The sequence below is a fragment of the Babylonia areolata genome, chromosome 7 (assembly GCF_041734735.1).
Source record: "Babylonia areolata isolate BAREFJ2019XMU chromosome 7, ASM4173473v1, whole genome shotgun sequence".
In the NCBI taxonomy this organism is placed as follows: Eukaryota; Metazoa; Mollusca; class Gastropoda; order Neogastropoda; family Buccinidae; genus Babylonia; species Babylonia areolata.
In genome coordinates, this window is record NC_134882.1 from 47,824,818 (window position 1) to 47,839,817 (window position 15,000).

Genomic DNA, 15,000 nt, shown 5'->3' on the forward strand with positions numbered 1-15,000 from the left:
GATACTACCTCTTCATCTTCTTATTCTTGTGCGTTCGTGGGCTGCAACTCCCACGTTCACTCGTATGTACACGAGTGGGCTTTTACGTGTATGACCATTTTTACCCCGACATGTAGGCAGCCATACTGCGCTTTCTGGGGTACAATTTTTGATGGTACCATTTCGTGAAGGACAAGTTAAAAACAACAACAACAACAACAACAAAAACAACAACAACAACAAAAAACAAAAAAACAAATCAAAAACAAACAAACAAATCAACTGTTAATATGTGCGTCTGTCTGTCTGTCTGTCTCTTTAACTCTCTCTCTCTCTCCCCTCTCTCTCTCTCACTGTCTCTCTCTCTGTTTGTCTTTCTGTCTTCCAGCCTCTCCCTAAGTCTATCAATCCATATGTATGTATGTATGTATGTATGTATCGCACACGGAAGAAGTATCCGCCTTCAGTATCAGTATCAGTAACCCAAGGAGGCGTCACTGCGTTCGGTCAAATCCATAATATACGCTACACCACATCTGCCAAGCAGATGCCTGACCAGCAGCGTAAGAAAAAAAAGAAAAAGAAAAAAAAAAGAGGGATAAAATAAATTTAAAAATAAAATAAAATAAGATTATTCGCCTTCAAAGAGATGCAGGTCATGAAGCCAGTGTTTGATCTTGACAACACTCCAGCACGATATCAGCCAGTCGCCAGCATTACCTGCCAACGGCGAAGCACACTTCCGGGTTGATACACCTCACGTGGCTTTTACTTGAAATCTGTGCTTCACTTTTTCTCCTCCATAATTATGTCTCTGACTTCCTGTTTCTGTCCGTCCCATCTCCCTGTCTGTCTGTTTGTCTGTCCCATCTCCCTGTCTGTCTGTCTGTCCCATCTCCCTGTCTGTCTGTCTGTCCGTCCAATCTCTCTGTCTGTCTGTCCGTCCCATCTCTCTGTCTGTCTGTCTGTCCGTCCCATCTCTCTGTCTGTCTGTCTGTCCCATCTCCCTGTCTGTCTGTCTGTCCGTCCCATCTGTCTGTCTGTCTGTCCGTCCCATCTCTCTGTCTGTCTGTCTGTCCGTCCCATCTCTCTGTCTGTCTGTCTGTCCGTCCCATCTCCCTGTCTGTCTGTCTGTCTGTCCCATCTCCCTGTCTGTCTGTCTGTCCGTCCTATCTCCCTGTCTGTCTGTCTGTCCGTCCCATCTCCCTGTCTGTCTGTCTGTCTTCCATTATCTATATAAAAATCCCATTATATCTGTATCTGTGTGTCAGTGTTTGTGTCTCTATCCGTTGATGTGTCTGTTCGTCAATCTCTCTCTCTCTCTCTCTCTCTCTCTCTCTCTCTCTCTCTCTCTCTCTCTCTCTGTGTGTGTGTGTGTGTGTGTGTGTGTGTGTGTGTGTGTGTGTGTGTGTGTGTGTGTGTGTGTGTGTCTTTCTCTATGTCTATCTATTCCTGCCGCTGTGTCGCTCTCTGTGTGTGTCTCTGTCTGTCTGTCTGTCTGTCTGTTTCTCTCTCTCTCTTTCTCTCACTCACTCACTCACTCTCTCTCTTTCTCTCTCTGTCTCACACACACACTCTCTCTCTCAATCTCTCTCTCTGTCTCTCTCTCTCTCTCTCTCTCTATCCCTCTCTGTCTGTCTCTCTCTCTCTCAATCTCTCTCTGTCTCTCTCTCTCTCTCCCTCTCTCAGAGAAAAAAAAGGGAAAGAGGCAGAGACAAAGCTGATGAGTGTGGTAACTGAGAGACAGCCATGGTAGTGGTCAGGTTGATGGTGGTGTGGAGAGCGCCGTGAATGGAGGGGTGGGGCTGGGGGTGGGGGAAAGACGAAACACAAAAGCGACAAAAAAAATTCTTTTAGGACAAATTTCTTATTCATAAATTCAGTCACACAAATTCAAAATATCATTCCGATTCCGTCTTTGGATTAACACACGCGTACCCTTCTCTTTCTCTCTTTGCCAGTCTGTCTGTCTGTCTGTCTGTCTATTCACCCCCGCCCCCATTCACTCTCTCTCTCTCTCTCTCTCTCTCTCTCTCTCTCTCTCTCTCTCTCTCTCTGTTGTGTCTCTCAGTCTGACGCTGTGTTATACTCGTACATTATACATGTATTAAGTATTCAGTATAACTACATTTATATGCGTACATGTTTGTGTGTCTCTTAGAACAACGGCAGATGTGTAAGTCGGCCAAAGTGCTAATATCTTCACCGTTGGAAAATAAAGATTCATTCATTCATTCATTCATTCATTCATTCATTCATTCATTCATTCATTCTCTTTCTCTCTCTCTCGCTCGCTCGCTCTTTCATAAATCAGAATCAAAGAGATGGAAGACAAAACGATATGTGTTTGGCAGTGGGCGCTATGTCCTTGTCTGTCACATAAAGTGTCATAGGTCTGTCACATAAAGTGTCATAGGTCTGTCACATAAAAAAAAAAAAAAAAAAATTGATGTCCTGGTCAGTCACATAACACACACGTCAGTAAACCACCCTCTTCCCCCTCGCCACACACTGACATGGGGAGAGAGAGAGAGAGAGAGAGAGAGAGAGAGAGAGAGAGAGAGAGAGAGAGAGAGAGAGAGAGAGAGAGAGACAGACAGACAGACAGACAGAGACAGAGAGACAGAGACAGAGACAGAGAGAGACAGAGAGAGAGACAGAGAGAGACAGAGAGAGACACACAGAGAGAGACAGACAGAGAGAGAGGAGAGAGAGAGAGAGAGAGAGAGAGAGAGAGAGAGAGAGACGTTGTGTGTTCAGATCCTGTTCTGGTGAACAAGTCAGTGAGGTCTCTGTGGCCATGGCTTACATGTTTCGAGTTGGAACAGTCACACACAGGCGCTCGCACGGGCGCGCGCGCGCGCGCACACACACACAGACAGACACACACAGACACAGACAGAGACACAGACAGACAGACAGACAGACACACACACACACACACACACACACACACACACACACACAGACACACACACACACACACACACACACACACACACACACACACACACACACACACACACACACACCACACACACACACACACACACACACACACACACACACACACACACACACACACGTGCGCATGTTCACCTTGGTTACTAAATGTCCTCAGCTGCCATCGTCATTACATTCATTTATTTGGCATTCATTTACAGATTTATGAACCGTGCGAAAGTATTCATGAATAAAAATCAAATATATATCTATATGATTTACTATTGTTGAATGGTAGAACTCAGACAATTCCATATTTTTCTCCCTGTCTGAGCGCCTCTTTCTTTGACCTACCTTTCTTTCTGTTTGTCTTTATGTCTGTCTGTCTGACTGCCAACTGATCTGTCTGTCTGTACCTCTCTATCTATTTGTCTGTCTGTCTGTCTGTCTCAGTGTCTGCCTGTTTGTCTCAAAGTATGTATGACCGTTTGCCAGCCTGGGAATCTTTCTGATTGTCGGTACGTCTGTCTGCGCATATTCTCCATCATGGCCTGGCTTCGCTGACGAAGATCTAGGAAGGGCGTTGTCCACGTCTGATGCAGGCACGCTCATGGCTGACAAGGCCAATGCGGGAAAAGCAGAGTCGGCCGCAGCGGTTGCAAGGGAAAGTCTGGTCTGGGTTCGCGGCTGCAGCGTCGTGGTTCTTCCTCCTTCTGCGTTTGTCCTCAAGGCTGGCCCTGCGGTTGTTTTCGAAGGAGGAGACAGCTTGGTGGATGGTGCGTCGCCAGGTCTCTCGATCAGCGGCTACTGCGGACCACTGGCGATGGTCAATGTGACAGGCACCGAGAGCTTTCTTCAAGGAGTCTTTGTATCTCTTCTTGGGTCTGCGCATATTCTATTTAACGGAAAACACACTTGTCTACGACTGCAATTTCCTTTTTTTAACCACTTTCCTTTCTGCAATATTTTTTTTTACACCGATACATATTCCAAGGGAAGTAACTCGTACAGTGTAGCAAACATTGACATGAACTACGTTGCTGCCCTTGTGCGCATGTGCACCTTGGATACTAAATGTCCTCAGCTGCCATCGCCATTACATTCATTTATTTGACCAAAGCACACACATACATACTGTCTCTCACACACACACAGACACACACACACATACACATAATACCCACGCACGCACACATACATACATACCCACGCACACACACACACACACACACATAAACACACGCACACACACACACACACACACACACACATACCCACGCACACGCACACGCGCGCGCGCACACACACACACACACACAAGTTTCAAGTTTCAAGTTGTAATTATCCTTTCACTCCTATTGGAGTATGGAGGATTACTGCAAAATAATCTTTTCGTGCCCAGAACAAACATTTCCAAATACACAACAATGTCACATAAAAGTTGAGAAAACACAAATGTCTTTTAACTCCAAAAGTATAACTAGGCAACATTTGCAAATCTAATCATCTTACTTGCAGCTAAAATGACTTTTTTGCCTCCTTTGAGCATATTACAAAAATTAAAAACCGATTTTGGAGACAAATATTTTTTAGGAACATATCTTTTTCGTAACTGATCATAATTTGGACATTCCATTATAAAATGAAACTCATCACAAATCACAGACATGATACAAACCTTACAAAACCGTAACTCTCGTGGTATGCCTTTGTGTCTCCCTGTTTCTATTTCCAGCTTATGATTACTACTTCGAAATCTGAAGAAGCTGATAACATAATTATCAGGCATTTGACTTATATATTTTTCTCTACCAAATCCACTTTTGAAATCGATAAAACAAACATTTACTACTCGCCTCTAGAGCATGTCTCCATAGATTTTGAAAACTATCTCTCAAAGCAATGTTGACATTCTTGCAGAAAGATTCCCTCTCCAAGAAGAATTGACCATCCCAAACACAGTCATAATATCAAATATATTTTCCCAGAATATTTTTTCTGTGTTTGATATTACTAAGCTGGTCCAAAATCGAACTAATATCATTTTCACTAACACACTAATTGGATAAATACCAGTTTCTCCATAAACAATTTGGGTCATAGTATTTCTGTTCAGTTTGAACAAGCATTTCAAAAATTTCAATTCTAATTTTTCAAGTATATCTACATTTTCATAACCCCATATTTCTGCACCATACAACAGAATAGGAACAATCATAGACTGGTACATGTCCAGAATGATATGTAAAGGTAAATCTTGATTTCTGGCTGACTGAAGTAACGAAAACATAGCTTTTTGGCCCTGTTCATAAATCATTTTTTTAGCTTGATAAAAAGTTTCGTTTCTACTAAATTCGATGCCAAGATATTTAAAAGAATCGACAACATCCAAACATGCATCACCAAACAGGCTTTAGCTTGTTTGTAGAATTAAATATCATCACTTTAGTTTTCTTTACATTGACCACTAGTTTCCATTCTAAACAATATTTGTGAAAAACGTTGAGGGACTGCTATAATCCTTCTTTCGTCTCTGAAAGTAAAATTGTGTCATCTGCATACAACAGTACAAATAATCGCATGTAATTATCTAACTCTGAAATGTTAACATCCAATAAAAGATCAACAGATGGACTCTTATGCTCAGTCAAATACAACTCTAAATCATTGAGATACAGAGAAAAAAGCAAAGGCGAGAGATTTTCTCCTTGTCGTACACCCTTACAAATGCTAAAGAAATCAGATTTTTCACCATTTAAAAACACACATGACTTAATTCTATCATACATGTTCATTATGACACGCAAAATTTTACCATTCACGCCTTCATGAACAAGTTTTTGCCATAACCCACTTCTCCAAACTGAATCAAAGGTTGTTTTTTTTTAAATCAACAACAGCACAGTAAAGTTTCTTCTTTTTCATGGAGAAAATATCAATAAGTGATTTCAAAACAAACATTTGATCTAATGTAGAATGGGACTGTCTAAATCCTGCTTGGGCTCCTGAAAGTATATTGTTTGTATTGATATAATCACGCGCACACACACACACACACACACACACACACACACACACACACACACACACACACACACACACACACACACACACACACACACACACACACACACACACACACACACGGTGTCTTCCTTGTTTACATTACCGGACCTCAATAAACAGTCCCTCACTTTCACAGCACCCACGTTACATGTGAAACCACAAGTACTGCACTCAACAATTTCCTTGTCTGTCAGATAAACTACATATTCACCCAACTTCTATTTCTTAACCTCCACAGATAACAGAAAATTCATTTCATTTACCTGTTTCTGAATGATCAGATCAATATGACCTGAAAATATATCAAGGCAAATCCACTTTCACGGTTTGTGTATATATATACATACTCTCTTGTTGGTCATTGCACATACAAAATAAACGTAAATCAAGTTGTTTGCTCATGTTCTGAAGCTCATTCGTGCTCTCTTTCTTTCTCTCTCTCTCTCTCTCTCTCTCTCTCTCTCTCTCTCTCTCTCTCTCTCTCTCTCTCTCTCTCTCTCTCTCTCTCTCTCTCCCCATCCCATCCTCCGCTACACACACACTCTCTCTCTCTCTTACAGATGGTAACAACAGTGCGGCTTTAGTCATCCGGTTGTTTGCTTTCTATTGTTGCTCGATACTGATGATATATTTCTTCCACCCCCCCTCTCTCTCTCTCTCTCTTGTAACGGATGCAGATAATCAAGGGCAGATTGGAAGAATAGGCCATGTCTAAAATATTAACTCTGTAATGGAAAGCGTTTTTTTTAAGTCATCAGTTCTCTCTTTCTCCTCTCTCTCCTCTCTCTTTCTCTCTCTCTCTCTCTCTTTCCTCTCCCTTCTCTCTCCCTCTCTCCCCCCCTCTCTCTCTCCCCCCCCTCTCTCCCCCTCTCCCCTCTCTCTCCCTCTCTCTCCCTCTCCCCTCTCTCTCCCTCTCTCTCTCTCTCCCTCTTCCCCCTCTCTCTCTCTCCCCCCTCTCTCTCCCTCTCTCTCCCTCTCCCCTCTCTCTCCCCCTGTCTCTCTCCCTCTCCCCCCTCTCTCTCTCCCTCTCCCCTCTCTCTCCCTCTCCCCCTCTCTCTCCCCCGCCCTCTCTCTCCCTCTCTCCCCCCGCCCTTTCTCTCTCCCTCTCTCTCTCTCCCCCGCCCTCTCCCTCTCTCTCTCTCTCCCGCCCTCTCTCCCTCTCTCTCTCTCCCCCGCCCTCTCTCTCTCCCTCTCTCAATGGTCGTCGTACACACAAAAGAAACGAAAAGTCACACACTGTGCTCATGTTCTGATGTTCTCTCATGCTCTCGCTGTTCTCAGTCGTTCTTCTGATTTGCTCTCTCTCTCTCTCTCTCTCTCTCTCTCTCTCTCGTCTCTCTCTCTCTCTCTCTCTCTCTCTCCCCCCCCTCTCTCTCTCTCTCTCTGTGTGTGTGTGTGTGTGTGTGTGTGTGTGTGTGTGTGTGTGTGTGTGTGTGTGTGTGTGTGTTTCTCCTGTAGTGTGAGTGTGCCTGCGTGAGTGCGGGCTAGAGCGCTGTGGTGTGTGTGTGTGTGTGTGTGTGTGTGTGTGTGTGTGTGTGTGTGTGTGTGTGTGTGTGTGCGTGTGTGCATGCTGTTTTCAGTCGTCCTTCTGATTTGCTCTCTCTCTCTCTCTCTCTCTCTGTGTGTGTGTGTGTGTGTGTGTTTCTCCTGTAGTGTGAGTGTACCTGTGTGAGTGCGGGGTAGAGCGCGGTGGTGTGTGTGTGTGTGTGTGTGTGTGTGTGTGTGTGCGTGCGTGCGTGCGTGTGTGTGTGTTTGTGTGTGTGTGTGTGTGTGTGTGTGTGTGTGTGTGTGTGTGTGTGTGACTGTTTGCGCGTATTTTGTTTGTAGATGTGTGTGTGTGTGTGTGTGTGTGTCTGCGGGGGCGGGTTGGTGGGGATGCATGGGTGTGTGAATGTATATGTGTGTGTGTGTGCGCTTGTCTGTGTGTATTTGTGCGTGTGCGTGTGTGTGTGCGTGTATGTGTGTGTGTGTGTGTGTGTGTGTGTGTGTGTGTGTGTGTGTGTGTGTGTGTGTGTGTGTGTGTTTTCACACAGGCGCCTTAAATGAGATAACTTTAATGAATCGTAAGATTCCGTCACCAATTTATTCAACATAATTATAGAATGAAACAGCATGACATGAGATAGCAGAAAATATGTCAAAAATAAAGCAAGTAAACAAACTAACATGGTGTATTATCACAAATGTATACTGGAATTATACAAATATATACATGGAATGTAATAGACAGCTTTATCAAATATAAGAATGTATTCTTTGCGCATTGATCTGACATTTGTACAACAGTTTCAGTTTCAGTTTCAGTAGCTCAAGGAGGCGTCACTGCGTAACCCAACGCGCTTAGTCAGGCCTTGAGGAAAAAAAAAGAAAAAAAAGTGAATAAATAATAGATAAGCTTACATAAATAAATAAATAAATAAATATGATATAAAAAGGTAGTAGTAATGATAATAAAAAAAAAGAAAAAAAGACAACAATAATGATAAATAAGCAAATAAATGTAAAACATGAAGATACACATTCACACATACACCCACACATGCATAACAGATATGCACCAAACATGCAGTTTCACAGATATGAAAGCACAGTCAAATACATATAAACGTACATGAGCTCCAACACACACACACACACACACATTACCCAGCACCTCCTCTACCCCCCTCCTCCACACACTCAACAAAATACGATATCTTTAATCTTAAAAGCTTATGCTCACAAGCTGATATGAAGATTGAACTATGCCCAGTACACGTATCAAACAATCCGTTCGTGGAAACTGAAGACAGCTAGGTACATCGAAACATGACGGAAAAAAATGAAATGCACTATCCATCTATGTAAGCAACCATTGGTGTGTAATTCTTCTATTTGATATTGTATTGTATACTTCCATTCAAAGCCTGCTACACAGCTTTTATGTTGTTAAAAAAAGAAAAGAAAAAAAGAACGTTTTCGTATGCATTTCTTGTATTTAGAACATTACCTGGCCATTCAATGAAATAATAAAGAGGATGATATGTTTTCCAAAATAATTAGATAACATCATAAGAAGTCATGGTAACTCTTTCCATGTCCCTTCTCTCCCTCTCTCCCTCCCTCTCTCTCTCCCTCTCTTTCTCTCTCTCTCCCTCTCTCTTTCCCTCTCTCTCTCCCTCTCTCTCTCTCTCCCTCTATTTCTCTCTCCCTCTCTCTATCTCTCTCCCTCTCTCTCGCTCTTCTCTGTGTGTGTGTGATGTATGTTTTTGTGTTGCATGATTATTAGAATCTCCCAGTTTATGAGGGCAGGATCGAAACAGGCCTCATGTACTTATTCCTTTTCTTTTCTTTCTTTTTCATCATGAAATGTTCATTCATCCATTTACATATAATTACATTTTAATCATCCATTTGTTTTCTCTCTCTTCCGGTGGGAAGATTTCTGTTACTTTGGAGATGACGTTCTGTCAACTCATGACCCTGACTCCATCTTGATCACAGAGGGAGTCCTCTCACCACGTCACCCCCACTGCCCATCGTCCACTCCCTCACTGAAAGTCAAACTCCCTGAAGAAGCGAGAATGTTCCGGTCCACCCTGAAAACCACGTCCGCCGTAAAAGCCAGGTCTGTGCCCGTGGAAGGGGGGATAACCACCATGAAAACTGGGGTGTCCGCCTTGAACAGAGGGGTGGGCGTCACGGAAAGGGGGGTAATCCCCACGGGAAGGGGGGTAATCCCCACGGAAAGGGGGGTAGCCTCCACGGAAAGGAACAGGGTGGCCAGGCATCACCTCCCCCGGTCTCACGTCAGGACGCCCCCAATCCCCGTGGCCGGGGGTCTTGTGATGACAGTGGCTGGATTTCCAGGCTGAAGGACTGGCGCCCTGACTGTGTGGAGGAAGTGGCGTCTGGCAGCGTGTGTTCCAGGAGCCGTGTGCCCCGTGTCTGGTGCCGCAGTGCCCCCTGGTGGAGGGGTGGTGTGCTGAGGGAGGGAGCTCAGCTGTGGGTGTACACATCGTCTGGCCCTGACAGGGTCGCATTGTCCGTGCTGGTGTCGGGAACAGTTCTCACCTGGAAACAGCGCCGAGACAAAATGAAACATGATATATTGCGAAAGATGTAACGGTCAGTTCCACACACACACACACACACACACACACACACACACACACACACACACACACACACACACACACACACACACACACACACACACTCATTTATCGCTATATACCAATACAAGATTGTCAGTCAGGGCATAAACCTACAAAACATTGCACTAATCTACATTCATTATGATTTGAGTACATCTGCACTAATAACACCGCCCTTCACAAGTACATTTGCACCTGAAACAACACCGCTTTCACAAGTACATTCGCACTAACCGAACACAACTTTCACAATCTAAGTCACAGTAATCACAGAACAATAACATTTTGACCACAATTATCCACAAAGCAAAAACACCCCCAACCCCGTGTCCCTCCCATACTCAGCGGAAATGCATAAGTATTAAACTCTTCAAACAACAAACTCAGTGCAATTTAAACACTTGGCAACCAAGCAAAGTAAGCAAGCAAACAAATCATAACTCACAAAATAAAGAACTTGTTTATAAAAACAAAATCTTGCTCTCGGCAGAGATGGCAGCAGTCAAATCAAAGGCGTCAAAGCTGTCTTTCAGTACAAGGAAACTCGTCAGTTGACCGTAGACGTAGAGCTTCTTCCCCAAGTAAAAAAAACTGCAGCCACAAGAATTTGCCTGGTTTGGGCGATTTCTCTGGTAAAGTTTCAGTTCAGTTTCACTTTCTCAAGGAGGCGTCACTGCGTTCGGACAAATCCATACACGCTACACCACATCTGTTGAGCAGATGCCTGACCAGCAGCATAACCCAACGCGCTTAGTCAGGTCTTGAGTGCATGCTTACATATTTGTGTACCTATGAAAGTGGATTTCATTTTACGTAATTTCGCCAGAGGACAACACTCTCGTTGCCATGGGTTCTTTTTCAGTGCGCCAAGTGCGTGCTGCACACGGGACCTCGGTTTATCGTCTCATCCGAAAGACTAGACGCTCAGTTTGATTTTCCAGTCAAACTTAGGAGAAAGGGCGAGAGCGGGATTCGAACCCACACCCTCACGGACTCTCTGTATTGGCAGCTGAGCGTCTTAACCATTCTGCCACCTTCCTCCTACAGTGAAGCTTTGCCTTGCTTTGCTGTGAAGTGACAGAAACGCAGCAACGCTGTGTATTTATACAGTCCACCACACCTGTAACAACCGACCTGCGTTGCGTCAGCTTCTGCCTGCGTAGCACAAAACTGGAAAAAAGTCTGCGACGATTGCGTAAGCCAGCTGATGAAATCTCTGTACTTGCCAAGGGAGGTAACTGGATCTTGCTTTGTCAAGCTGGTGTTTTGAGTTGCTTTCCTTGCTATAGGCTTTCATGGCCCGGGATGAGGGGGGAAGCACGTAATTGTCATATTGATAATTTTAGCTACTTTTGGTTTGGAAAATATTGAATAAACAAGTGGAGAAGTATACAGACAGATATACAGACATATGAATGATGGATGGATGACAGAGTTAGAGAAATGAATGACAAAGACACCAGCGATGTGTTTAACAAGATAGAGGGCATATGGACTCTGTCTCTCTGTCTCTCTCGCAAGCACGCACACACACACACACACACACACACACACACACGTCATCCCCCCACCCCCCTACAACCCCCCCCCCCAAAAAAAAAAAACAACAACAAACAACAACAACCCAACTTGCACCCAACCACATACACACACACACACACATCCACCCTCACCCATCCACCCACCTACTGCACCCCCCTTCTCTCCCTCCCCCCCCCCCTCCTCCCTGTCTTCACACCATTCTTTCACACAGAGGTCTACACACACCCTAAGTCTGGGGACAATTCACAGTGCATCCGTCTTCCGTGTAACTCAATCAAAAGCATCAACGACAAAACGGGTTTTTCTTTCCTCCCAAATTGTTAATCAGCTACACCGGGATCAGGTATCGCTAGTCATCAACAAGTGGCACACATTTTGGGTCTTTTGTATGCATGCGGAAACTTTTTAATTTTTTTAAATTAATTCTCTTTTTTTTTTCTCCAAATAACACAGACGGGAAATCAGCACTTTGCGATCGGCTGAGCTATAAACAACATGGTTTGATTTGACTGCGTGCAGAGGCGTTTGCAGGGAAATCAGCACTTTGCGATCGGCTGAGCTATAAACAACGTGGTTTGATTTGACTGCGTGCAGAGGCGTTTGCATCAGTTAGAACGCGTCAGACGAATCAGACCAAGAACGTGACATTGAAAGCATTGAGATAGAAAGAAGGGACAGTACTGATCAATACATTCAGGGGAGAGAGAGAGAGAGAGAGAGAGAGAGAGAGAGAGAGAGAGAGACAAGACAAGACAAGACAAATTCTTTATTTCGAGGATAATAGATAAGCACTGGTGTGCTTTTTTACATCCAGTCCCTGCCCTGAATAGGGTCTACACTACACAATATTTAATAAAATGAAAGCAAGGTGTTAGCAGAGATACACAACAGAGGAAAAAAAAAATATGCATAAATCAAAACAAAACAACAACCACACACACACACACACACACACACATGACATACAGGCACTAGCATGGTGTTAGTAAAATGCCCAGGTAAAAAAAAAAATAAAAAAAAAAAAAATCAAAGAAACAAACACACACAATACACACCGCATTACACATCAGAATGGGGGATAGAGGGTGAGGAAGGTTCTGTCAACCATACACATCTGACAAACAGTATCAATAAAATGAACGATTTAATATCACACATCATGGCATAAGGTGGGAGAGGAGGAGGCGGCGGCGGCGGGAGTTTGGGAGGGTGTGGAGGTAAGTGGGTGTGTTTTGGTCATTGACATAGATAAGCATGGGATGATAGCCGTCGGTGAGTTTTTGAGGTGTGTGTGTGTGTGTTTGTGTGTGTGTGTGTGTGTGTGTGTGTGTGTGTGTGTGTGTGTGTGTGTGTGTGTGTGTGTTGGGGGAATTATAATGGGCGTTTGTGTGCATGCATGGATGTATGTAGGGAGAGGGTGCGGGAGACACGTATGTGAGTATGTGTGTGCGTTAGAATATTTTTTTGAGATAATGATATTAATGAAATTTGGTAAATTGATTTATTAGATATGTTGTTTTTAAATCATACCTTCCCTCAAATCAGAATTTCCTTGTGTTGCTCAGTTAATATTTTATTCAAATGGTTGCGAAAATGTCAGTACAACAAACAGTTAATCTGACAATAAATGGTTTCAGTCAGTCAGTGTGTGTGTGTGTGTGTGTGATCTGATCAGCACGTTAGATTTTATTCAAAGGTGGCAGAATGGTTAAGACGCTCAGCTGCCAATATAGAGAGTCCGTGAGGGTGTGGGTTCGAATCCCGCTCTCGCCCTTTCTTCCAAGTTCGACTGGAAAACTGACCGTCTAGTCATTCGGATGAGACGATAAACCTAGGTCCCGTGTGCAGCACGCACTTGGCGCACTGAAGCAGAACCCATGGCAACACAAATGTTGTCCTCTGGCAAAATAATGTAAAAAGAAATCCACTGTGATGGGTACATAAATTAGATATTAATGGACATGCACACAAGGCCTGACAAGCGCTTTGGGTTACGCTGCTGCCAGGCATCTGCCTCGCAGGTGTAGTGTGGCGAATATGGATTTGTCCGAACTTGAGAAACTGAAACTATGCGAAGGTGTGTGTGTGTGTGTGTGTGTGTGTGTGTGTGTGGATAGTGGTGGCGTGGGGCAGGGGGTGAGAAAGCATGTGTGATGGCCTGGAGTGGAGTGATGGCCTAGGTCTAACGCGTCTAGGAAGCGAGAGGATCTGAGCGCACTGGTTCGAATCACGGCACAGTCAAGTCACCAGTATTTTCTCCCCCTCCACTGGACCTTGAGTGGTGGTCTGGACGCTAGTCATTCGTTGAGACGATAAACGGAGGTCCCGTGTGCAGCATGCACTTACCACACGTAAAAGAACCCACGGCAGCAAAAGGGTTGTCCCTGGCAAAATTCTGTAGAAAAATCCACTTCGATGGGAAAACAAATAAAAACTGCAGGCAGGGGAAAAAAAATGGGTAGCGTTCTCAGTGTAGCGACGCGCTCTCCATGGGGAGAGCAGCCCGGATTTGACACAGAGAAATCTGTGATGACAAAAAAGAGTGATACAATACAATACAGTACAATACAATACAACCACTATTGTTATTTTGTTGTGATTTTTAAGATGCGGAGTGACTGATGACTGAAATCCTCCTGTTTGAAGCCGATAAGTCTTGAAGTCTTGGTAGCATCTTTTGTGCCAATAGTATGTTTACTAGAGAACATTATTGATTCACGTATGTAAACAAAGTGAGTTTGTGTAATAACCAGGTGTTTCGATTGTCTGTGTCTCCACGTGTGTGTGTGTGTGTGTGTGTGTGTGTGTGTGTGTGTGTGTACGTATCTGTTACAACTTATTAAACGTTCTTTCACGGTCATTGTTTGTTTTTTTCCTTCAATACGACCAGTTTATTTCTCTCTTGAAAGTATTTGATTCAGGAAAAAAAACCCAGATCCACAGAAAATACGATCCAGCAATGTGCAGAAACTCAAACAGGGCCGAACAAATTCAAAACCAGTTTGATGTCACGTAGACCTAACTATTAACCCCTTAACTGATGCTGGCCAGTATGCTGTGAAGGGCTGTCACCTCACGGAGACAAGACAGAGCTGACAGGTCAGGATATCAGTCATTGTTCTGTTTCATTTATTTATTTATTTATTTATTTATTTTTTTACTGTTCCGTCTTGGGATAGCATTACAAAAAAAAACAAAAAAAAAAAACAAAACAAAAAAAAAAACCACCTGTGAACTTCCTAACTTCTCCTCCCCTTCTTCTTCTTCTTTTTTGTGGAGTGATGGCCTAGAGGTAACGAGTCCGCCTAGGAAACGAGAGAATCTGAGCGCGCTG

At 43.9% G+C, this 15,000-nt stretch overlaps 2 protein-coding genes across 2 annotated transcripts in view; one reads left to right on the top strand and one right to left on the bottom strand.

Moving 5' to 3' along the window:
• LOC143284087 (uncharacterized) overlaps positions 1–15,000 on the top strand; it is a 49,243-nt gene that overhangs the window by 25,828 nt on the left and 8,415 nt on the right. The window lies entirely within an intron of this gene.
• LOC143284284 (uncharacterized) lies at positions 8,053–11,183 on the bottom strand. The gene is made up of 2 exons (XM_076590978.1): positions 10,570–11,183; positions 8,053–10,041 (listed from the first exon to the last, which is right to left on the bottom strand). The coding sequence occupies exon 2, from the start codon at positions 10,008–10,010 to the stop codon at positions 9,519–9,521; it is 492 nt and encodes a 163-aa protein (XP_076447093.1). The 5' UTR covers positions 10,011–10,041; positions 10,570–11,183; the 3' UTR covers positions 8,053–9,518.

Bases quoted from the DNA above. Each gene is read 5' to 3' on its own strand.
- LOC143284284 (XM_076590978.1), bottom strand. From the start codon at position 10,010: ATGCGACCCTGTCAGGGCCAGACGATGTGTACACCCACAGCTGAGCTC.